Genomic DNA, 23237 nt, shown 5'->3' on the forward strand with positions numbered 1-23237 from the left:
AAAGTGTGTCTGTTGAATTCCCACGGCGGTCCCAATGTGCCAGGTGCAGGAGAACACCCACCCCAGTCCCCGTCCTTTGGCCCGGCCAAAGCCGCAGACAGCCCCATCCAGGCGCTCCCGCACTGGGCTGTTTTGAGCAGAAAGGGGCCGGGGGTGTCTTGTTTGGCCCCCTGGGCGTCCGCTCCATGCCCACGTCCCACCCAGCCGGAGCAGTCGGCAGTGGAGCGAGGCCTTGTCATGGGCCTGGCAGCGGCCTGCTCTCCCTGCAACCGCTGCTGGGGCTGCTTTCTAGAGGGTGGGTGTCGTTCTAGAGGGCGGGCATCATTCCAGAGGGCGGGTATTGCATCCTGTTGGTGTGGGACTGCAGAGGTGGTTCAGTTTTCGGGTGGGCAGGTTGGGCGTTTGGTCTTCTGCCCTGCAAGGCTCCACCTATGCCTAGCCACACGCCGCCACCCCTGAGGATGCCGCCCGATCGCACCTGGCGAGATGGCCTTGCCACAGGGGCGCCCACGAAACCCAGGAAGGGTGCAGCGTTGTGGCTGGGCTACTCACCCCCTCGAAGGCGGCGGAGATGATGTGATGGAGCTCCGAGGAGCCCCGTGTTTGGCTCATGGCAGACGAAGGAAGCGGTGGACGTGGCCACTTAGCCTTTCTCCTTCTCCCGGGGACTCAGAGGGTGAAGTGAGGGCACCATAACCTGCAGGAAGGCACAGAGAGAGAGCGGGTGGGCACAAGGGTGCGGGTGGGTCGGTGGGGTCTCCTGTGCGGCTGTTCACCTCATGCCCTTCGAGCCGGGCCTCCCCACCTCCCATTTCACAGTTGAGAAGGGGTGCAGGAATGCCACGTCTTTCACAGAACCCGAGAAGAGAAGAGCTGGAAGGGGCCTCCGAGGCCATCGAGTCCAACCCGCTGCTCAACGCAGGGACCCACCTCAAAGCGTCGCTGGCAGAGGGCTGCCCGGCTGCTCATTGAAGGCCTCTCAGCTGGGAGAGCCCACTGCTTCCCCGGGCCATTGAAATAGACCAGCCCACCCTCACAGGTTTAGCGTGCGGATAAAATGGGGGCAGGAGAGGGGCACGTTGCCTTGAGTTCTTTGGAAGGCAGGTGGGAGACAAAGGGACGCCTGTTTCTATGGAGAAATTGCAAGCCACACCTTCGTCCACAAAATGGATTCCAAGGCCGTAAGGCGTCACATTTCCAATCATCAATAGGCTACTATTATAACAACAATAAAAATTAAACATCATAGAAATGGGGAGAGGGAACACCAGAATAGCTAATGGGATAGCTAATACCCTGGGAGACAGAAACAAACTTCAAAGTGATCTTGATAGGCTGGAGTGCTGGGCTGAAAACAACAGAATGAAATTTAATAGGGATAAATGCCAAGTTCTACATTTAGGGAATAGAAACCAATAGCACAGTTACAAGATGGGGGACACTTGGCTCAGCAATACTACAAACGAGAAAGATCTTGGAATTGTTGTAGATCACAAGCTGAATATGAGCCAACAGTGCGATATGGCTGCAAGAAAGGCCAATGCTATTTTGGGCTGCATTAATAGAAGTATAGCTTCCAAATCACGTGAGGTACTGGTTCCTCTCTATTCGGCCCTGGTTAGGCCTCATCTAGAGTATTGCGTCCAGTTCTGGGCTCCACAATTCAAGAAGGATGCAGACAAGCTGGAGCGTGTTCAGAAGAGGGCAACCAGGATGATCAGAGGTCTAGAAACAAAGCCCTATGAAGAGAGACTGAAAGAACTGGGCATGTTTAGCCTGGAGAAGAGAAGATTGAGGGGAGACATGATAGCACTCTTCAAATACTTAAAAGGTTGTCACACAGAGGAGGGCCAGGATCTCTTCTTGATCCTCCCAGAGTGCAGGACACGGAATAACGGGCTCAAGTTAAAGGAAGCCAGATTCCGGCTGGACATCAGGAAAAACTTCCTGACTGTTAGAGCAGTGCGACAATGGAATCAGCTACCTAGGGAGGTTGTGGGCTCTCCCACACTAGAGGCATTCAAGAGGCAGCTGGACAACCCTCTGTCAGGGATGCTTTAGGGTGGATTTCTGCATTGAGCAGGGGGTTGGACTCGATGGCCTTGTAGGCCCCTTCCAACTCTGCTATTCTATGATTCTATGAACAATAAACACGCAGGCAGTAAACAAAAGCAACACAGCCCATCGGAAATGCCAAGGCGAATGGGATGCTTTGCCCCCGTGCCCAGGAGAGCGGAAGCCCCCCCCCTCCCGAGATGACATTGCAGCGTGTGTGAGTGGGGCGGGGGGCACAGAGCAGCCCCTTCTCCGTCGCAATTCCCCCTCCTCCCAATGGCGCTGGGAGCTTGGCTTCATCTGCAGGTCGTGAGGCAGGGACAGGCCACCGCGGCAGAAGCGCTCCGTCAGGAACGTGGCTGCCGAACCGTTGACGGCTTTAGAAAGGGAGGCAGCAGCACTTTGGACGGAGCGTGGAACGAAAGAGGCAGCGACGCCGAGGACCCACCAGGCGAAAGTCTGAATTCTGGACTGGTTGAAGCTTCTGAACTATCTTTCAGGGGCAGCCCCATATATAAAGCATGACTGTAGTCCAACCCAGGGGTTACCAGAGCACGCATCACTGGGGCCAGGCTATCTCCATCGGTGGGTGGTGGGCGGGTGGGATGCATCCCAGCTGAAGCTGATAAAAGGTGACTGGGGTCTCCAGAGGAAATGCTAGATGACGGTGCCCCCCCCCCCCGCTGCACCCCGGCTCCTTCAGGGGGAGGGCAGCCCCTCCAGAACAGGCGGAACACCGACTTTCTGCACTGATTCACAGTGCCTCCGTCTGGTCCAGAGTCAGTCGGCGTGTGATGGCCCTCATCCAGCCCAGCTACGAGCCCAGGCAGAGGTTCAGCCGCCCACCCTGAGGCCCCTCACTCAGACGGGCTCCCCCAGGGGCTTTGCAGCCTTGTGGGGCCCCGTGGCTCCACTGCCAGGGAGTCAAGCAGACCTCCCTCCATGCTGCTTCTTGGAACAGGTGCGGGACCTTGGGGTCACCACGTCCCCCCATCACAGAGCAGGTATCGCAAAGGACCATGTTTCAAACATTGCCAGGAGGTCGAGGAGAATCGAGGCGTCCCCCCTGTCCTCGCATCCCCCCCCCCCCGACAGAGCTCCTCCGTCAGGGCGGCCAAGGCTCTCTGTGGGGCTAAACCCAGACTGGAACGGGTCCAAGGGAAACAAAATAAAACTGCCCAAGGTTCCAATAACCTGTGGAATGCCTTAGTCCAGGATGTTCTGGTGGTGGCCACGGGCATGCAGTGGCCGGCCCAGGGCACGGCTCTCTCCACCATCTGCCTCAGACGGACCCTCCTCCATGCCTGGGCCTGGAGGAGCATCGCCGTGGCTGGGGTGGGCCCAGAGCATCCGACGGGGCCTCCTTGGGGGCTGCATGAGGGGCAGGCCGGGCCTTGGCTCTGACCCCGAAAGGCCGTGCGGATGCTCCCTCCTGCTGGCAAGTCACGTCCCCCCGCCCCAAGCAAGGCCCGGTGCCCCCACTGAGCCCGGGGCCGGGATGAAGGCTGCTCCCGCAGGCACGGACCCTCTTTCCCCTGCTCTATCCACGCGCCAGAGAGCGGCTCCAGACCGTGGCCTGGAGAAACGTCGCCGTTGCAGAGTCCTGCATCCCAAGGAGGAAGAGGGCCAAGCTCTGGCAGGGTCCCCCGCTGACAGGGTGGGGCAAGAGCCGGGGGAGGCTGAGGCTGAGATGCTTCTTCCGCTGCCAACGACCTGCCGAGGGACGGGATCCGTGTCTCATGAAAGAAACAACAAGGACATCAGAGGAGGCCGGGGACAGCGGAAGGGAGGGAGGGAGGGAGGGAGGGAGGGAGGGAGGGAGGGGAAGCGATGTGACACCAAGGAGGGCATGCAGGAGGGAGGGAGGGCTACGAGACCCTCCCTGGAAAAGGCCAGCGAGCCTGCCCTCCCCCCACCCACCCCTGGCTCAAATTAGGAGCACTGGGGCAAGGGGTGTGTGCTGCTGGATTCACCCGTGTCCCAAAGGCACGGCCTTGATGTGGGAGCCTCCCCCCCCCCCACTGCCACTTCTCCTTCCACAGCCCCCAGTCAGGCCTTTAGGCAGAAGTGGAGACACAGGGCTGGCAGGGGAAGGTACCTGCTTCCCGCCCCCCCGCGCCCCACCGGACACTGGGCGCCCAAGAGAGCTTCCAGGGCGGAGGAGCTGACCAAGACCAGGGGGAGACTACGCTCAGGGAATCCCGCCAGCAACCCCCGGGATCCCTACGCCATGTGCAGCCCCCCACCCCCCGCCCCCTCCATGCAGCTGCAGGGTCCAGGCCCCAGGAAGATTCCTGCATCCCAAAGAGGAGGAGGAGCGGCGGCAGCAGCAGCAGAGGGAGGCAGGCGGAAGTCTTGCTGGGCACTGCTGGGCGACGCCCGGCCACGTTTGTCTTGGCCACGGGGCTCGTGAGCAGCGAGTCAGCGCCAAGAGCAATGCTTGGCACAGCGGGGGATTGGGTCCCCCCAGGCGGCCAAGGGCAGCTGGTCTGATCCAGCCAGGACTGAGCTGTCCAGAGGCGTGCCAGTTCCCCAGGAGCCCAAGGCCCGCCTCAGGCCCGAACGCGGGGAAAAACAATGCAGAACAGCAACCTCTGTACATGCGCAGAGTACCTTTTGCTGCCTGCCAAAAACCACGTGCTCAGGCTCCCATGCCTCCTTCAGCCAAGCAAGCAGAGGCTGGCCCGTATTCTCGTCCTGCACCGTGGGGCCACGCAGAGCCCAGCCGCCCCAGCCATGGACTCACCTCAGCTGCTCCTGCAGAGCCATGGGGCGGCAGCTGCCCTCAGAGCCCCTCTGGCCCCAGTGTCCGGGCCGGCTCCTGCTGGGGTTGACAGACAGAGGCTGGCCGGCCGACCGGCCAGCCTTTATTGCCTTGGGGTGGCAAAGAGGAAGGCGGCAGCCGTGACTCTCCCTCACGAGGGCGGCTCACTCGCTCACTCACCCCGCAGTCACCAGCCAGGGCCCCGCCCTGCAATGGGGAGGGGGGCACAGGGAGATGCTTGGCAGGGCACCCCCCACCCCCACAAACTCCATGAGGGCTCAGTACAGAGGACCTTAAAATACCCCCCCCAAAGCAGGTATGTTTGTATGGGGGAGGGAGAAACAGCATGGAGAATATAGATGCAGGGGAGGAGGAGCAGCTGCTATGGGGGGTCACAGAAAGAACGGGAGGGGGGCAAGGGTGGAAGAAGCTGCCTCCTTGTGGGGCAGGGGGATCACGCTGTTCCACTCGTGCTGTCCAGCCACCCCCATCCCGTCCCGGCCTGCAATCCCGGTACCCTCCTGCCACGGAAAGGTCCCCCTAGGGACGGGAGACACCTGTCCATCCACAAGCAGCACCCACCCTTCTTTCTTTCTGCAGAGGGCAGCAGAGCAACAAAAGCAGGCCACTCTAGCAAGTGAGCCAAGCAGCACAACCACAGGCCCCCAGCAGGACCGGACATGAAAAGGGGGAGGGGGACACCCTCGGATCCCCTGCCAAATCCATCCAGAGAGCCTGTCCCACGGAGACAGGAACACTGTGGGGTGCAGACACCTGCCGCGCCCTACCTGAGGCCCTGAACCACAGCAGGGGCTTCCTCAGGGGAGCCTGACCACCCACCCACCCCACACACAGACACACTACCCCAACCTGCAGCAGCCTCAAACATGCCCCCTCCCAGCCTGGCAGTGAAGCCACCTTGCCCCCCATGCCAGCAGAGGGGGGGTGAAGGACGTCCTCTCCCTTTTCACAGAGATGGCCCAGACCCAGAGATGGCCCAGACCCAGAGATGGCCCAGACCCTACCCCACCCACCCCGCAATCCTAGAGCGCCACCTGCTGGAACGCAGCAGGAAGGAGGGCGGGGGGCATGCTGACTTTTATGTCCCTCCTGGAAGAGGCTGAGACAGACGCAGGGCCGGGCAAAGCTGGTCATAGGCCCGGGCCAGACGGGAAATGTAGGCCCCATTTCAAACTGCTCATTAAGTATTTTTAATCAGTTCTAAATACATATAAACTAGAACGATTTATAAAAAAGGTGATGGCAAGCGCTTTTATTCAAGATGTATACAAGACATCACTTCTTCACATTCAGAAATGCTTTACGTGCCTTTCTTTGAGCAAATTCATCATCAACAACAGAAAAATCAAGCAACTTTGCCCAGGGGGACTCGGAGTAGCCCCCCCTCAAAATCGTAGGCCCATGTCAACTGCCCCCCCTCTGCCCAGCCCTGGACAGATGTCCTGGAACAGGACCACGCTGCTGCTCCATCCCAGTAACACCCCCCCCTCAGAAGTGGGGCGCTCTCTGTTATCAAAAAAATTGGAACGAGGTGGAGAGGAGAGAAATGCACACATGCCCCCCGCCCCATTCCTGCACATCTTCTGCCGCCAGAAGTGGCCCGAGGGCTCAACAGGACAGCAAAGAAAGCCGGTGTGGGGCCCAGCTGCCTTCCTGGCCTTGCGTGGTGGCTTGAGCAGGGCAGAGGGAGGGGCTTGCCACAGCCTCCCCCCCCCGGCCTGCTGACCTGGCCCCTCCACCCTGCAAGCAGCGCTCACTGGTGGACCAGTCAGTTCAAACACCTGCTCGGCTGGAGGCCTCACTGGGTGGCCCCTGGGGCTAGCCCTCTCTCCTGGCCTGGCCCAGCCTCGCAGGGCTGGTGTGTGGGCAGAGCCTTGGAGGACAGGTGGGATCCCGAGGGAGGGGGCTGCCCTGGGACTCCGCAGAGTCTGCACTGGTGGGCCACGGTGGGCCTGGGTCTCTCTCGGCAGATGTGGGGGTGGGACCGTCCCAGCCCCGCCTGCAGAAGCTGGCGGGGACTGAAGTGGGGCCCCCATCCACAGAGCAGGCGGCTTCCAACCACAGACCCAGAGCGAGCTGCGTGCCCCCGTCCCCTCAAGCCTGTTTGTCCCATGCAGGCACACAGCACAGGAACCGTCCTCGTGCCGTGGGGAGGGGGTCCAGAGCGATGGGGGGAGCAGCCAGAGGGAGGAGCAAAGCACAGCGCTTGAAGGAGTGCTGGAGGGGTGGGGTGTCCCTCCCTCCCTCCCACCTGCCACAACACGCTGGTCAGGCCAACCGCCACGGCTGCGGCCCCCACGGCTGTCCTTCGCATACGGGCTCAGCCACGAGCACGGGGGGGCAGGGGAATAAGGAGGCCAGGGCGCCCTCTGGTGGGGGAGCAGGTGCCTGCTGCAAATCCCAGCTGTGCTCAGGGAAGCGCCTGCCCCCTTGTGACCCTCCCCTGTGCCTGCAGCGCCCCCCCCTCCGAGTGTGGGCATGTGCGTCCCCTGCTCTGCACACGCACCTGGAGAGGGGGTGTCTGTGGTCGCCCATCCCCACGATGCCCTCAACTGAGCCTGGGGCTCACCCAAGCCAGGGGAAGATGGAGCCTTGCAGCCAGGCCTCCATCGCCCAAGGAGCTGCCTGCCCAGGCCGGTGGCTTGGGGGCTCTCCATGGCACCTGCCTGCCTGGGCCCGGCACCCTCTCTCTCCCTCGGCCCCTCAGACCTCTGGACAAGCAGCTTCCTCTCCTTAATCCGGCCGCCCAGCGCAGAGCAGGAGGGCTGGATTAGAGGCTCAGGAACGCATTCCAGACGGTCCCACAGAAAGCCCAGCTGAGAAGCGGCCCTGAGCGCCATTCTCACGGAAGGAGTCCGGGGGGGGGGGCACCCGCCCCTTCCCCAGCCCAGCGCACAAGAGGTTAAGGGGCAGGAAGGGAGAGAAGAATGCCGCCCCCCAGCCCAGGAGTGCCTGGCGCTCAGCATGGCATGCAAAGAGCTGGCACAGAGGCGCTGGCAGACGGTGCAGATGAAGTTCAAGGGCCCAGGAGCAGGAGAGTGCCTCTGAGCACATGCAGAGTGCCTGTCCCTCACCGCCCAGGCCTGCTTTCAGCCAATGTTCACTGGGGGCTTGACTTCCGGCATCTCTTCCAGGGCTCGGCTCACCCCACGGCAGAAGGGCTGAGATGACGCCACAGGCGCTCGGGGCCGTATGGGCAAAGTGCTTTTGCCCCCGGAACCACGCAGGAGGATTGGGACAAGGAGCATGAAGACCCCGCCCACAGGCCCACGGCCCCACACGCCAAGCAAGCATGACCCCCCCCCATCCCTACTGCAAACATTCTCTACAAGCCCTTGAAGATGAACACCTGAAGCCAGGGTGGGCAGAGAACATGGGGCCTGGGCTGCTGCCAGAAGGAGCTGTGGGGGGCAGAGGGGGCTCTGATGATGCTAGGGAGATACCCTTTCTTGGAGCGGGGAGAGTGAAGGGTAGGAGTTAGAGCAGGCACGTGGGAAGGAGAATCTCCGCATGCTGGTTGGTGCAGGACCCCAAATCTGGGCCTGACAAGCACTTTCCTGCCTCAACAGAGGGGGGGGGGGAAGGCACAGTCAGTCTGCAATCACTGTCCGTGCGCCAGCAGGCATTGCCAGTGCATTGCAACGGTGGACATTCTGCACAGGGTCTGAGGCACTCTTTTCTGGAAACTACCCTCGGCCAGCCCTCCTGGCCCCCACTCCAGGGTTCTTGCACTATTAGCCGAAAACCCGTCTGGGGCTGATGCTTCTGGGCGCTTCTGCCTCAGGGCCGTTGGGGGCTCTGCACCCGGCAGGATCCTCCCCCGCCCTCAGGCGCCCAACGCCCTCGCCTCCAGCCTCAGCCAGACGCCCCCCCCCCGGGCAAGGCCTACCGGGCTCCATGCCACAGCTGGCCTGGGCAGCCGCTGCCACCGCCGCTCCCTTGCCAAGGGGGCTGAGCCGGTGGCCCCCAGAGCATTTCTCCTGGGGCTTTAGGCAGTGGACAAAAGGCCCTTGTTAGAGGCGGGGCCGCCAGCCAGAGAAGCAGGGCCAGGCCGGCCAAGGACCCCGGAGCCCCCCCCCCCCCCGACATCCTCAGCATTAATTACAGGCTGGGGCTGCTGACGGCGGGGGGGGGGGGCAGCTTTGCAACTCCCAAAGTCACATTCCAGGGACGAGCCCCAACCGGCCTGCCTGATCCGGCTAAGGCGATTACGGGGCGCGGAGCCGACGCCAAACTGGCCTCCCCCCCCCCCTCCGCGGCTGCTTTGGACTCTTGCTAGCCTTCAGGAGGACTGACCCCCCCCCCCCACATAATCAGGAAGGAGGCAGCAAGTGGGTAAAAGTCTGTGGGGAAAGCGAGAAGACAGGACAGCAAGCTCACCCCCCCCCCCCCGCCCGAAAGCAAGGGTTTTGGGCTCAAGCCCTACCCGCCTCCTTTTGTGTCATGCCTGGGGACTGTCCCTGTACTCATCTCTCTAAGCTGATGTCCAGCCGGAATCCGGCTTCCTTTAACTTGTGCCCATGATTCCGTGTCCTGCACTCTGGTATGACTGAGAAGAGATCCTGGCCCTCCTCTGTGTGATGACCTTTCAAGTATTTGAAGAGTGCTCTCATGTCTCCCCTCAACCTTCTCTTCTCCAGGCTAAACATGCCCAGTTCTTTCAGTCTCTCCTCACAGGGCTTTGTTTCCAGACCCCTGATCAGCCTCGTTGCCCTTGCTTAGCAGCCCCATGGCTCAAGGTGGGGGGGGGGGGAGAAAAGCTATCCATGGCTACTAGCCCTGATGGCTATGTGCCATCTCCAGTATCTGAGGCAGTAAGCCTGTGTGCACCAGTTGCTGGGGAACATGGGTGGGAGGGTGCTGTTACACCATGTCCTGCTTCATAGAATCATAGAATAGCAGAGTTGGAAGGGGCCTACAAGGCCATCGAGTCCAACCCCCTGCTCAATGCAGGAATCCACCCTAAAGCATCCCTGACAGGTGGTTGTTCTACCCTGGCCAATGGCTGCCTGGCTACTGTGTGAGCAGAGTGCTGGACTAGATGCCCCCTCGGTCTGATCCAGCCTCAGGGCCCTTCTTATGTTCTTATAAGGAAACGTCACTCTTTCTGCAGCCCAGGAGTGCTGCAGGCCCCCCAGTCCCAGAGCAGCCAGGGCCCCTCTCCCACCTCTGCCGAGGCCCTGGAGAAACCATTCTGCCCCCCCCACCGCACGTGCGGGGCACCAAGGCTGCTCCCTGCAAAGGCGCCACTCTCTGACCCCTGCAAGGGGAGGAACGCCACGGCGGGGCAGCAATGGCGCTCCCGAGGCCCAGGACCCTGCGCTGAGTGGGGCAGCTCAGGGACCCTCAAGCCAAGGGCCCACAGTGCCCAGCTGGGCTCAGCATGAGGCACTATCTCTCGCCCCGCTCGTGCTCTCCGCTCCTCTGATGCTATGCTTCTCGCCTGCCCTAGGACCTCCACTTCCCTTACTCGGCTTCGTCCTTTTTCTTCTGCTGCCCCTTACGCCTGGAACGCTCTTCCAGAACACTTGAGAACTACAAACTCAATCACTGCTTTTAAAACTCAGCTAAAAACTTTTCTTTTCCCTATAGCCTTCAAATATTGAGTTTGTTCTGACTCTATACTGTTAGCTTCTCCCTACCCGGTGCCTGTTTACACTTCCCTGTGCCTGTTTGCATTCTCCTTCCCTCTTTATTGTTTACTACAACTTATTAGATTGTAAGCCTATGCGGCAGGGTCTTGCTATTTACTGTGTTATCTGTACAGCACCATGTACATTGATGGTGCTATATAAATAAATAATAATAATAATAATAATAATAAGGGGGCATAAGAAAGTGAGGCCCCCCAGGGCATGGTCTGCCAGGTGGAGCCCCTTTGCCCCCTCAGGAGGGAGTGCTGGGGCTGCAGCACCTCTGTAGGGCCAGCCCCAAAGGCATGCTCCTCCCAGCTGCAAAGCCCTCCCACCCTCCCCAGTGACTTTGGACCTGTCCCTTGCTCTCAGACTAACCCTCTACCTTACAGGGTTCTTAAAGTGAGGGTCACACTGCTGCCTGGGGCTGAGAGGCACTGTGAGTGAGCCCAAATATCTGGAGGGCCACCAGTTGCCCCCCCCCAGACCTGGGGGGGCTGCTGTACAATGTCCGGGGGGGGGGGCTCGTTGCTTGTGCATTGCTGCTGGCCTTTTTCGGGGGGGGGATGATCTTACCTCCTGCACCAGCGTGCGCAAAACCATGGCTGCAGCCCTGTACACATCTGCCTGGGAGCAGGTCTCACTGACCTCTGTGGGACTTACTTCTGAGTAGACATGTATAGCATGGCACTGAAAGGAATTTACACCATTGAGACTGCAATGCTGGGAGTAAGCTCCACTAGACAGAGTTGGGTTTACTTCTGAGTAAACATATGCATGATTTCATAAATATACCAAATGGGAGAATTTTATATGCTATGTTAGAAAAGATGCATTTTTTGTTTGTAAAGCAGTAAAATATGTTTAGGCTTGATAAGTAAGTAAGCACTGCAAATACTTTAACCCCCACCCCACGGCTTCAACCTTTCAAGAAATGTTGATTTTCTTGGTAGCAGAGGCTCAAGCAGGGCCTGCCAGAGGTGCCAGGCAGATACCCAACAGGAGCAGCAAGGGCGAGTGCACAGCTAGGCCATGAAAAAGCCTAACAAGAGGGCAGGAATATTCTCTCAAGCCTGCAAGGGGAATAAACCACACTAGACTCCACACCTGGACTCGCTCTGCATCATTTAATGCTGCTCCCGGCAGCCGTGGGGTCAAGGGCTGGGCTGGGCTGGGCTGGGCTGGCTGGGGGGTTCAAAGCCCTGCCGGTCTCATCCGGAACTCCCGCTGGGCCTTCAAGAGGCAGCTGGGAGAGCCAGCTGCCAGGGATGCTTCGTGGTGGATCCCTGCAACAAGCAGGGGGGTGGGCTCGAGGGCCTTAGAGGCCCCTTCCGACTCTATGATTCCTGTATCCACAATGAGGGCTAGAAAGTTGTTTTCCACAGCAAGCACGGAAGCCGAGGTGCTCAGAAAGCTGGGCCCTGATCCAAGCCATCAATCCTGTGCTTGCACAATGAGGTTGCACGGTACGAGGCTCTGCTTAGCTGCGTGACGTGTGCAACTCAGCAGAGGGCCAGAGCAGCCTCGGGGGAAGGAGTCGGAGCCAGTCCTGGCCAAGCCGGCTCGCCGCCAGCCAAATTCTGCCACGGAGCCCCCTGGGCACGGCGTGTCCTCTGCCATCCCAGCCCAAGCAGCCAGCGCCTCAGGGCTCAAGGATCCTGCAGCTGCACACCGCACCGGGGGAACGGGGGCAGGGGGGGGAGACCTGGCACAGACCACTCGGGGCTGGAAAACCGCCCTTTCGGAGCAGGGAAGGGCGAAACGGTGCTGGCTCCCCCAAGGTGATTCCTCTGCCCATTCTCTGCGCTTGCTCCTGTGCAAACACTCCCCTCCCCCGCTCAATTGTACCCTGAAAAGAGCAAGGACCCCCAGCCACCGGACAAGGTGGTAGAGGTAAAGACATCCACTGCCCCCCCCAGCCCTGAACTTACCACGGCCTCGTTTCCAGCAGGAAGTGTTCCCCCCCCAGCTGCCCAGCAGCAGCTGCTCCCCCCCCCCGCCCCCGTCAGGATGATGGCAACCAGCCGGGCATCTCCGAAGCAAGCAAGCAAGGCGGGCACAGCAGAGGCACACCCAGCCAGCCTTGGAGCCACTCAGCTCCAGTTAAAAATAGCTCTTCCCCCGCCCTCCTCCGCGGAGCGCGTAACAGGATCCTGAGGATGAATCACGGGTGACCCCTTTGGCACGTGCACCGCGATGCTCAGAGGGACTGGGGGGGGAGCGCCAATGAACTCGGGGAGCCAGTGGCAGGGACCTGCTCCAAAGCCAGCGGCGTCCTGTAACCCAGCTGAGAACCGTTCCCGGCCCTCCTGCCCAGCCGGGCGGGCCGGTCCCTGCCTTGGACCCCGAGACCTCCTCCTCCTCCTCCTCCTCTTCCTCACAGCCCTTGCCCGAGGCGCAGCCGTGGCTGGGAAGACTCAGCTGGCGGCTTCCCACCCGCCCTTGGTGCAGAAGCATGTCGGCCTCCCCTGGCTGTCCTTTGCCGTGCGCTGCAGGGACGGAAAGGTACTCCGGGCAGGCTCTCAGCTCATGCTCTGTCCCATCATGACCCCAGGCTCCATCCTGGCCCTGGGCTGTCATGAGTCCTTCATGTGGGGCAGGGAGAAGCAGGGGAGGACTGTGCCCCACAGCTGCTGAGAACCAAGCTCTCGGGGGGGGGGAGAGAGAGAGGAGGGGGACCCAGATTCTCAGCCTCAGTTTTTACCTGTACAATGGGGCTAAGGAAATGCGTCCCGCGTGGGAGGAAGGGTGCCACACAGACAAAAAAGTCAACTAGTCCCATCATTTCTGCGGCTTGCTGCACCCATGCCAGGGCAGCTCAGTGCCACCAAAGAACGAGACCCTTGGGGTCCATCCCGGGCTGCCTCTGATCTGACAGAGCCGGGCACTCTGCACGCGCCTCGCCTCCCGGCCGGCACCCAAAACCCAGCACACACACCCCTCACTCACCCCATGGCTCCCTCGTCTTCCGGCAGCCGGCTCCTCTGTGAAGGGGCGGGGGCGGGGGCGGGGGGCAGCTGCTTCCTGCCCCAGGAGCTGTGCAGGAAGCAGGAAGCCCCGCAGGCAGCAGGAGCCAGGCCCAGTCCGCCTCAGGCAGGGCTCACGGTGCCAGCTCCAGCCCGGCCGGCTTCTTCCGCTCGTGCTCCAGTGCCCCGAGGAGCGGCTTAGGAGAGCCGCGGGGGGAGGCTGCCCTCCATCACGCGGCGCGTCCCTCACCTGCCTGCCCGGCTCTGGCCGCCACTCCTTTATACCTGAGCGCCCGAGGGAGGGAGAGGGAGGGAGGGACAGTGGCAGCGGCGGTGGCGGCAGCAGCAGCAACTCCCGCGGCCTCCTCTCTTTGTTCAGGCGACTCAGTAACAGAGTTGCACTTTCTCCAAACAACCTCCCAAGTGCTAAATCTTTGCAATTGCTACTTAGCCAGCAGTGGCCACACCTCCCCCGTAGACACACGCGCGCACACGCACACGCACACGGCTCCTCCCGGCACAAGCTCCTGGGGGCCACGGCTGCCTCCCAGGCAGGCGAAGCTCAGAGCTCCCCTTCTCAAGGGTGGTGTCCCGGGTGGGGGTCACACTGCCCGGCACGGGGGGGGGGGGCACTTTCTGCTTGTGAGAGGTGCTCTGTGTAGGCTCAGAGTTTCTCTTTCTTCCTGCTTATCCCTTCACATATTCCTAAACTGAGCCTTTCCTACAAGCAGGTTCTGGGGCTGCCCTGAGGAGAAAGGCAGGGAAGGATCAGCTACATGACGCAGAGGGGGCTGATGGGATGTGGGCAGTTGCTGGCGGCCAGGCTGTGTCTGTGTGTAAGAGGGAGGGCGGGAGGGAGGGAGGGAGGGAGGGAGGCTGCTGTGGTGCCGGCCACCCCATTCTCTCCCTCCGCAACACACCTCTACATCACGGCTCAGAGGGTCACCCACACAACCACAGCCAACTTCGTGCCCCGAGAACACCACGTGTTTTCACACGCACACAGTCAACACAGTAACACCTTACGAACTCACCCGAAATAACAAGCACCCCAATCCTCACCTTTGCTCTGAGAGACAAGAATCCCCCCCCCCCACTAACCCCTTAAATAGTCTGCCATGCCAGGGCACGTGGAGGAGGGACACTGAGCAGCACGGACCTGGCGTGGCCTTCCAGCCTGCCTTGGGCATGGTCTATGGGTCCCCTGCCTTGTTTGGGGGATCCCAAGAACACCCAGAAGATCCCAGGAGGGTGTGGGGGCTGTGGGGGTTAGGGAGGGGGCAGTCACCACAGCCAGCGAGAGGGGACACCCTCACTCATCCATCCACAGGCCTTGCAAGACCCACGCAGGCCCTTAGCAGCATTTCTGCCCCCGTCCCTCGCAACGGTCACCTCCTGCCCCAGCTGGGCTGCACTGGAAAAGTGCCGCCCCGGGCCCTCCGAATCGGCACCCTGCCCCAGCCCGTGGTAGGCCGTGGTATGGCAGCATTCCTCACCATGCCATGGAGGGCAGTCCACACAGCCATCCGGCGGCGTCCTGGAATCTCCTGGGCGAGGCATGGCACGGGGAGGGGGGGCAGGAGGGGCATTTGGAAGGATGGAACGCCCGTGCCAGCAGGAACACCGGGCTGGACGTGGGCTGGACAGAGGAGCAACAAAGCATGTTACAAACCCACGCACGCATGCACATACACGCTTGCAGTCTGAAGGGGTGCAGCTGAGAGGCTGGCTGGTCGCTGCAGCCTCCATTCCTCCACCTCCATTCCTCGTCTGTAAAATGGCCAGAGGAGAAACACATCAAAGGCCCGGCGCCATTTCAAAGGGCCGTGGAAACGTTTGGCGGCAGTGAAGAGGCTGAGCCCCCCCTCCGGCAGGCAGCCATGGCGGGAGGGGGCCAGGCGTGCCTCACCTCTCCCCCGCCCAATTACACGTCCTGCTGCTGCTGCTGCTGCGTAAGCAGGTAGCCGCCTGGCCTGTAAACCAAATTGCCCTAATGCCAGGGTTGCCGTCTAGCGACCCCCACGGCCCCTCCCGATTCTGGCCCCGCCGCCTGGCTAGGGGGTAATTACTCCCAAACCACCCGGCGTCACAGCATCCCCATCATCATAAACGGAGCTGCCTTTGGTGGGGTGGGGTGGGGGGGCGGCAGAAAGTGCTCCTTCCGCTTCAAGGCAAGGCTCCACCCCCACTGTGCCCCCACCCCCACTAGAGAGGGCCGGGCAAACACCCACGTGCCCCAGGCACAACCGCCCCCAGGCTTTCCCAGAGTAGCCTTTGGCTGGGTGCCTCCCCAGTCCTTGAATGGAAAGGCACGACTGCTGGGGGTGGGGGGGCACCTCCACACCGGTCTCTCGCCCAGAAGGAGAGCCGCAGAAGAGGCCGTGGTCCCCGGTCACTCCCGGCCCTTCTGTCCCAGCACCGTCCACTCAGACGGGGGCGAGGGAGGGGGGCACTTTCCCATCAGCTGCCCCCTGACAAGGCCCTTTGACCTGTAGATGCCAGGATTGGACCACGGACCACCTGCACGCAAAGCACTGAGTTCCGTGCGACTCGCAAGAGGAAGAAGGCCTGACCTGGGTCCTACTGACAGGGCCCCGCTCCATATGTGCACGCCCCCATCCCGTCCCCGTCCCCCCCCAGCAACAGCAGTGCTGCCCGGCAGAGTTGCAGAAAAAAGCAGCACTTTCCGGGGGTTGGGCCCCCTTTCCCAGGAGAAAGGGAGGGGCCACGGCCTGAAGCTCCTCCCACGCCCAGCTGTCCTCAGCACGCAGCTCTGCCACCTGCCAGCGCACTTCCAAATTGCCCCGCAGCCGTCCTCGTCTGGATCCCCAGGTCCAAAGAGAACCCGCTGCGAGTCAAACCCAGCAGAAATGGGGGAGGGGAGAGGGGTTCCTGTGCTGTCAACTGGGCTGGCTGGATCTCTCCTTCCGAGCACCTCAGAAACATCTGGACCTTTTTAGGCTCCCTGGAACCTCTGTCCAGCATCTCACAAGAGAGACCACAAACCGCCGTCGCTGTGGGTCTCCACTGGATCCACCCGGAAGGGCTTCCCTGAACCCTGGACTGGATGAGGGTCTCCCCCAAGCTTTGGTCAGGGGCTGGCCAGATCCTGCCCCCAAGTCAGCTCTGGACGTGGCGGGGCCTGGAAGCAAAGGCGTGGGGTGCATCTCTGCAATGCCTGGCTGGGCACTGCCCTCCCCTAAACACACTTCTTTGAAAGAGGAAGAGGGGGGTTGGCTGCTGGCATCAGCCCCCGGGGCCCTCCCGGTTCTGATGCCTGCCCTGAGACTTGTGTGGAAAAGGGTGCTGAGGCCACTCCGGCCATCTGGCAGACCAGGATTTTCCAGCACGAACCAGAGACTGACTCAGACGGACGTCCCGCAGTGGCGGTGGCTCTGGAGTGCCTTCCCTGCCCAACGCCAAGAGCACGGCGCACAGTCAGTAACCCATGGAGGAAAGGAAGTTGGGTTGAGCGGGGGGGGGGGGGGGGAGAATGAGGTCATCAGGGATGAGGGAGAGAAGCCAGGCTGCTCAGAAACGCAGCCATTTCCTTCCGTCCCCTGCCCTGCCCTGCCCTGCTCTGCCCTGGTTTTCACTCGGTCCTTCTTCCCCCACAAATAACTCCAGGGAGAAGAATCAGTGAGGGATGTGGAAGCAGGAAAAGGCCTCTGCCCCACTGAGCTGTCAAATGCAGCTGCCTGCTCTGCAGGCTGAGGGGCAACTAAGACTGAGAAAGCAAGGAAAAGGTCCCTCCCTCCCTCCCTCCCTCCAAAGGCCCCCTCCAAAAATCTCTCCCCTTGGGACAGCCTTCTCCCATCTGTCTTGCACACACCCTTACTCCCAACTGTCTTGAGGGTCGGGAGATCACAAGGAACCCAACTTCATTTAGAAGAAATGGGGGCCGGGGGCAGCTTGCTCCAAAGCATTCCTAGCAGAAGTAGGTGGACGCGATTCTCTCAGCACTGCGCAGTCACCTGGCTTCACGGCGGAAAGCTGGCCACACACACACGCCCGCCAAAGGCTGACTGACAGGCCTGGAAAAGCACCTGGGCGGAGGAGGGCAAGGACCAGGGATCGCCCCCCTCTCCCTGCAACGGTATGGAGGCATCTGACAGTGGTCAGAGATCGTTAGGCTGATGAAAGGGCTCTGGTCCCCAGGCAGCCTGACGCCCTCCAGTGACCCCAAAGAACATAAAAGGGGGCCCTCCGCCCTCCTGCCCCGCTGCAGGCACCGGGCTCACTGCCAGAACAGCCGGAGGCGCGCCGCACTGGCCCGGCAGCGGGCAGGTCAGGAGAACCGGAGAGGAGGGGGCGGCAGGAGAGGCAGAGCTCCGGGCCCCTTCCGGGCTGCTGCCGGCCGCTCCTGGCCACCACACAAGCCTCCAGCCGGCACTAAAGCGATCCGACGCTGCAGGAGCGCCGTCTAATGAGGCCGCCAGAGGCCGGGGCCAGCCGGCACCAGGGCTAGCGGCACCCCTAGGGCAGAGCGGGCGGGTCCCGCCAGGGCAAGCGCGTCATCGTTGTACCCACTGCTCCTTGGGGGCCATCCCAGCAGGGTCAAAGATACACCCCCCACCACACCCCGCACTGAGCCACCGCTCAAGTCAAAAGTACCCGCCCAAGAAAGGATAGGAACGGCGGAAGGCCCCGTCGGACCGCCGGGGATCTCTTTGGGAATGACACTGGAGCCCCAAGCAGCCTCCCAGAATCAGGGGCGGGGACACACACACACAGGGACGCCACCCAGCCCAACCAACCCAGGCCCGCCTTTTGGTTAAGCTCTGGTTTTGAGAATTACCGTTCCCAGGTATTCTCAACTTTGCCCGATTTGTCTTCCGGTCAAGGCAGCCCAGAGGCTGCCTTGCTGTTGACCCTGCTGTGGCCCAAGAGCCAGCAAGTCTTCCGGGCACAATCCGCTGGCTCCTCGATTCCACGAGGCTTATGGAGGGGACCCCTCCCCCAGGCACTCACTGCCCTTCTCCCCAAGCCTTTGCATCTGCTGCCCAAACGTTCCCAACAGGCCCCTGTTCAAGTCTGGGGAGTTCGTTGCCCTCCTCTTCATGGTGTCAGCAGCCCCCCTGGCAAGGGGCGCTGACCTCCACTTGACAGGGGAAGAAAGCGGGGTGGGGGTGGGGAGAGACCTGACCAGCACAAGGCTACGAAATGAGTCCGTGGTGAAGGTGGGGCTTGGCCTTGGATCTCAGCCCACGCGCGTCCCATCCAGACAGGGAGGGAATTCCGCCTCCCCCTTTCCTCCCCCAGCATCACAGCTGCGGAAGGGCTGTGAACGATGGGAGGCCCAGCCTAGCCCTGGCCGCAAGGCTGCCTCCTCGGCCGCCCTCCCCAAGGGCCTGGCCGAGGAGGCAGCCCAGAGCCTTCCTTCTCACCGGCAGGGCTGGGGGCCCTCCTCTGCCCTCACACTCCCACAGGCGGCGGCAGGAGGCAGGCGCCCCCACGGGCTGTGGGTGGGTGCAAAAGCCCCTTCTTCCCTCTGGCGAGGCAAAGGAAACCGATGGCAGGAATTACAGCATCCGGACCCAGGACTCTTGGCCCCCACTCCAACCACCCCCATGGCAGAAGCAGGAGGCAGCACAGAACACGTTGCGCCATGTGGGCACACAGAGGGAATGAGGCCCCCAAGGGCGTGCCTTAGCCTCAGCAGACAGCCCCCCACATCCCCGTCCCCGTCCCCGAAATCCTGCAGTCCACAGTAACACCCAGTGGGCACTTCAAAGGAGGGAGAGGCGGTCCTAACCCTTTTGACTCACTGCAAGTCACTTCTCCCCACCCACCCACAAATCGTGGGTGGGTGGGGGATCGTGGCTGAATCTGCAGCTGTAAAGCCACCCACCCACCCACAAAGATGCCCACAGCATCAGAGGAGGTAGGGCAACAGATGCGTGCACACATGCACGCACACCAGGCCGAGTATCATTAGCTGGTTTGACCTGCCAGATCAATGCCTCCCACTGGGTCACTGAGCCGGGAGGGGCAACCCCCTGTCCTGATTAAAGCCCAGAAGGAAATATAGAGCGGGGGGGGGGGGGGGCAGCCGCTTCTCTATAGTTGTTGAAGCCCCGATGTCCCAGAAGAAATAGGGGAGGGGGGAAGGAAGAAATGGAACCAATGACCTAGGGAGAGCAATGATTTTGTTCTGACTTTATACTGTTAGTTTTACCCTACCCAGTGCCTGTTTACCCTACCCTGTGCCTGTTTGCATTCTCTTCCCCTCCTTATTGTTTTATTATGATTTTATTAGAATGTAAGCCTATGCGGCAGGGTCTCGCTATTTACTGTTTTACTCTGTACAGCACCATGTACATTGATGGTGCTATATAAATAAATAAATAAATAAATAAATAATAATAATAATAATAGGGAGGTTGTGGCTTCTCCCACACTAGAGGCCTTCAAGAGGCAGCTGGACAACCATCTGTCAGGGATGCTTTAGGGTGGATTCCTGCATTGAGCGGGGGGTTGGACTCGATGGCCTTGTAGGCCTCTTCCAACTCTGCTATTCTATGATTCTATGAAAGCAACCAACCAACGCCCCTCCTAAATGTATCCCACATTTGCAATGCTTTCAGCACCACATCCAGGGGCAGTAAGCCCAAAGGCCCCAATCCTGCTTGCCTGCGTCTTCACTCCCTTTGGAGCAAGCGGGAGAGAGAAATGGTCGCCTACAACTACATGGGACCCAAGTCTCTGCTGTTCGCCCCCCACCCCCGCCATTCCCTGTAGCCCAAAGAGGAGGCGCAGCCTCCACACCCACCGGTCCCCACACGCCCCTCCAGCCCAGAGGGCAGAAGAGAACTCACCTCCTCAGCCAGGCCTCCTCAGCGCAACCTCCGGCTCTCAGGAAGGACAACGGACAGCCAAGCCACTCTGACCCATTCCACAGGATGCTGCAAAACAGACAGCCAGGATGGGGTTAGCCCCTGTGCGCCCCCCCCCATCCCACCACCACGGGGAGCACCAAGCCCCCCAAGAGGGAACCAGCCCCCTGCCCCACCACTGCGCACAAGGCCACCCCTAGCCAGCGGCGCACCACTTGCGCCCTGGCCCACAGCCATGCCACACCCCACTCGCTTCAAGGCAGCTTACAACAAAACCCAATAGCTATTATGCAACATTAAAACAGTAGGAACAAACGAAGCCAGAAGACTGGCTTCCTGACTGTTAGACCAGGACGACAACGGAACCAGTGACCTAGGGAGGTGGTGGGCTCTCCCACACTAGAGGCCTTCAAGAGGCAGCTGGACAACCCTCTGTCAGGGATGCTTTAGGGTGGATTCCTGCATGGAGCAGAGGGTTGGACTCGATGGCCTTGTAGGCCCCTTCCAACTCTGCTATTCTATGATCCTATGACTGCAAACAGCATTTGAAAAGAGCAACCTAAAATTTATTTACACCACGCTTTTCTATCGAGTATAACCAAAGTGGCTCAGAACATCAGACAAGCCCTGAGGCTGGATCAGTCCAAGGGTCCATCCAGTCCAGCACTGTTCACACAGGGGCCAGGCAGCTGTCAATCAGGGAGCCATAAAACAGGACACAGTGCAACAGCACCCTCCCACCCATGTTCCCCAGAAACTGGTGCAAACAGGCTTACATAATGTATTAGCATAAGAAATTATAATGTATTTTGAATAATTTGAAAATGTTCCATAAAATGCAAGAAAGCCACCAGCAGCCAGCCAGCCAGCCGGGCCAGGAGAGCAAAACGCTACACCTCGAAAGCCTGCCGGAGAGGGAAGCCTGGCCGGCCAGCCCCAGCAAGGCCCCACCACTGAGAAGGCCCTCTCTCCCCTGTCCTGCCCACCCAGTGGGCCACCCCTGACACCGGACCTCGGCCAGGTTTGTATGACACAGGATAGTGCTCTGATCTCAGACCGCTCGGGGCTTAAAGGGCTAACATCCACACCTGGAAATGAACAGGCAGAAAAGGATGAACAAGGGGAAATGCTGAGCAGCTGCATTTTGGACTACTTCTAAGGTTGCAGACTGTCACCAAGGGCAGCCCCATGTAGACAGCCCCACGGTAATCCAATCTGGATTTATTCTCAGGCAAGAATGTCTGAATCCTCTAGGAAGGGCTGGTGCTGCCAAACCGGTTGAAGCTGGTAAAAAGGACTCACGCACACTTGCGCATCCCAAAATGCCAGATACGGGAACAACACACACACACACACACACACACACACAGGGCAAATGAAGTGCTGGCTGTAAAACTCCCCAATTCGCTGCAACCCCCCAGCCGAGAGCCCTTCCACTGTGTCTGGATCGGGTCCTGGTACATTCCCTGCTTCACTCCAATGCTGAAGCCAGAGACCGGTTCAGCAGGTCCACCACCTCCCTGGGACCAGCGCATGGAAGGGGGAGCAGCAGCAAGCCAGCCACAGCCCAGCCCAAATTTCCAAATTGTCACTATGCAGAACAACCACCACAGCACCCACCCTGAGCATGCGCCACGAAGAGCATGCACTCTAGCCAGATGCAATATTAGGCCTTGGGGAGAGCATTCCAAAGTGAGGGTCCCACCACGGAGAAGACCTGGTCCACAGTCACGTCACCAACTGCCTAATCTCGGTAGGCTGCGTTATGCAAAGAATGCTTTCCTCAGACTGCATCAACGCCCAGGCAGGTTTGCCGGGAGCTGACAATCCCCGAGATAACGCCACCTATGAAGCCCTCTCTGGCTTGGGGCCGCAAAGGTAACGCTAGTCCTTGGAACTGACCCCAGAAAGGCACAGGCGGGCAGTGGGACTGTTCAAAGAAAAGTGGCAAGATGTGTTCCAGTGACATGTGCCCATTGGTAGTTGAGCTTCTGTTTTCTGAACCTGCTGGTTTCTGGGAAATCTTCAAGGGCAGACCCACACATAACATATTGTAGTAGCCAAGACTGGGCATGCTTGGATGACTGTAGCCAGGCTACCTTTGTCCAAGAGATGTTGCAGTTGGCACACTTTCCACAGATACCAGTTGGGCATCCAAAGGGGCAGATCTAACAATTCAATCCCAGGGGGGAGGGGGCAACTCCATCCCCTAACTGTGCTCCCCCCCCCCTTCCCAGAGCAGCCGCACTGCCTACAAACGGTACCTCTGTCCAGTCTGGATTGAGCTACAGCTTATTGGCTCTCAACCAGTCCATTCCCCAGTGCCGGAGTTCCCTGATGAACGCTTCCTTGGATGGACCAGGTAGATTCCCTGGTGAACAGTCAGGCCTGGACAGCAAAGGACATTTTGGAGGAGTCTAAAGAATGGCGACAGGAGCCTGGGATGGATGTAGAACCTGCACACGCGCGCACACACACAGAACGGTGTGCACCAGCTGAGATGCAGCAACTGACAGAACACTGACGAAAGCGGAGGCAGACTCAAGAAACGGAAGGAGCCCCGGCTCAGGGGGCTGGACGGAGGGGCAGCCAGGAGCCTCCAGGAAGGCTACAAGCAGGGGCATGCAGCCCGGCCCTCCCCTGCCACCCACCCCAGCTGGCATTCAGACCCCTGCCATGCGACCTCTCCTCCTCCTCCTCCTCCTCCTCCTCCTCCTCCTCCTCCTCCTCCTCCAAGATGCTGGCTCTCCCTTGAAAGTATCCCCATGGCCACGAGTGTCAGGAGAGGGCATCAGAAGACAGGACTCAGGGGGAGCAACGCAGCCTGCCCCCCCGCCTCCCCGGTCTCAGCAGAGCCCTGGCTCGAAAATGCCACATGGCGCATGCCACGGCATCACTCCGAACCCCACAGCCGCCGCCCCCCCCCCCACGCCACTCCAAAGAAAAGAAAGGACAGACCCCA

General features: G+C 60.5%; 1 protein-coding gene across 1 annotated transcript in view; it reads right to left on the reverse strand.

The window, feature by feature from the left end:
- The window catches only part of SLC4A2 (solute carrier family 4 member 2), a 39828-nt gene extending 17176 nt beyond the window's left edge, over nucleotides 1-22652 (reverse strand). The window contains exons 1-3 of the mRNA XM_063121544.1: nucleotides 22540-22652; nucleotides 20258-20344; nucleotides 553-697 (exon numbers count right to left, since the gene is read on the reverse strand). Of these exons, the coding sequence (XP_062977614.1) occupies nucleotides 553-612 (60 nt within the window). The 5' untranslated portion in view covers nucleotides 613-697; nucleotides 20258-20344; nucleotides 22540-22652. The remainder of the gene's footprint in view (nucleotides 1-552; nucleotides 698-20257; nucleotides 20345-22539) is intronic.
- Between the last annotated feature and the right edge of the window lie 585 nt (nucleotides 22653-23237).

Source organism: Elgaria multicarinata, chromosome 1 (assembly GCF_023053635.1).
Source record: "Elgaria multicarinata webbii isolate HBS135686 ecotype San Diego chromosome 1, rElgMul1.1.pri, whole genome shotgun sequence".
In the NCBI taxonomy this organism is placed as follows: domain Eukaryota; kingdom Metazoa; phylum Chordata; class Lepidosauria; order Squamata; family Anguidae; genus Elgaria; species Elgaria multicarinata.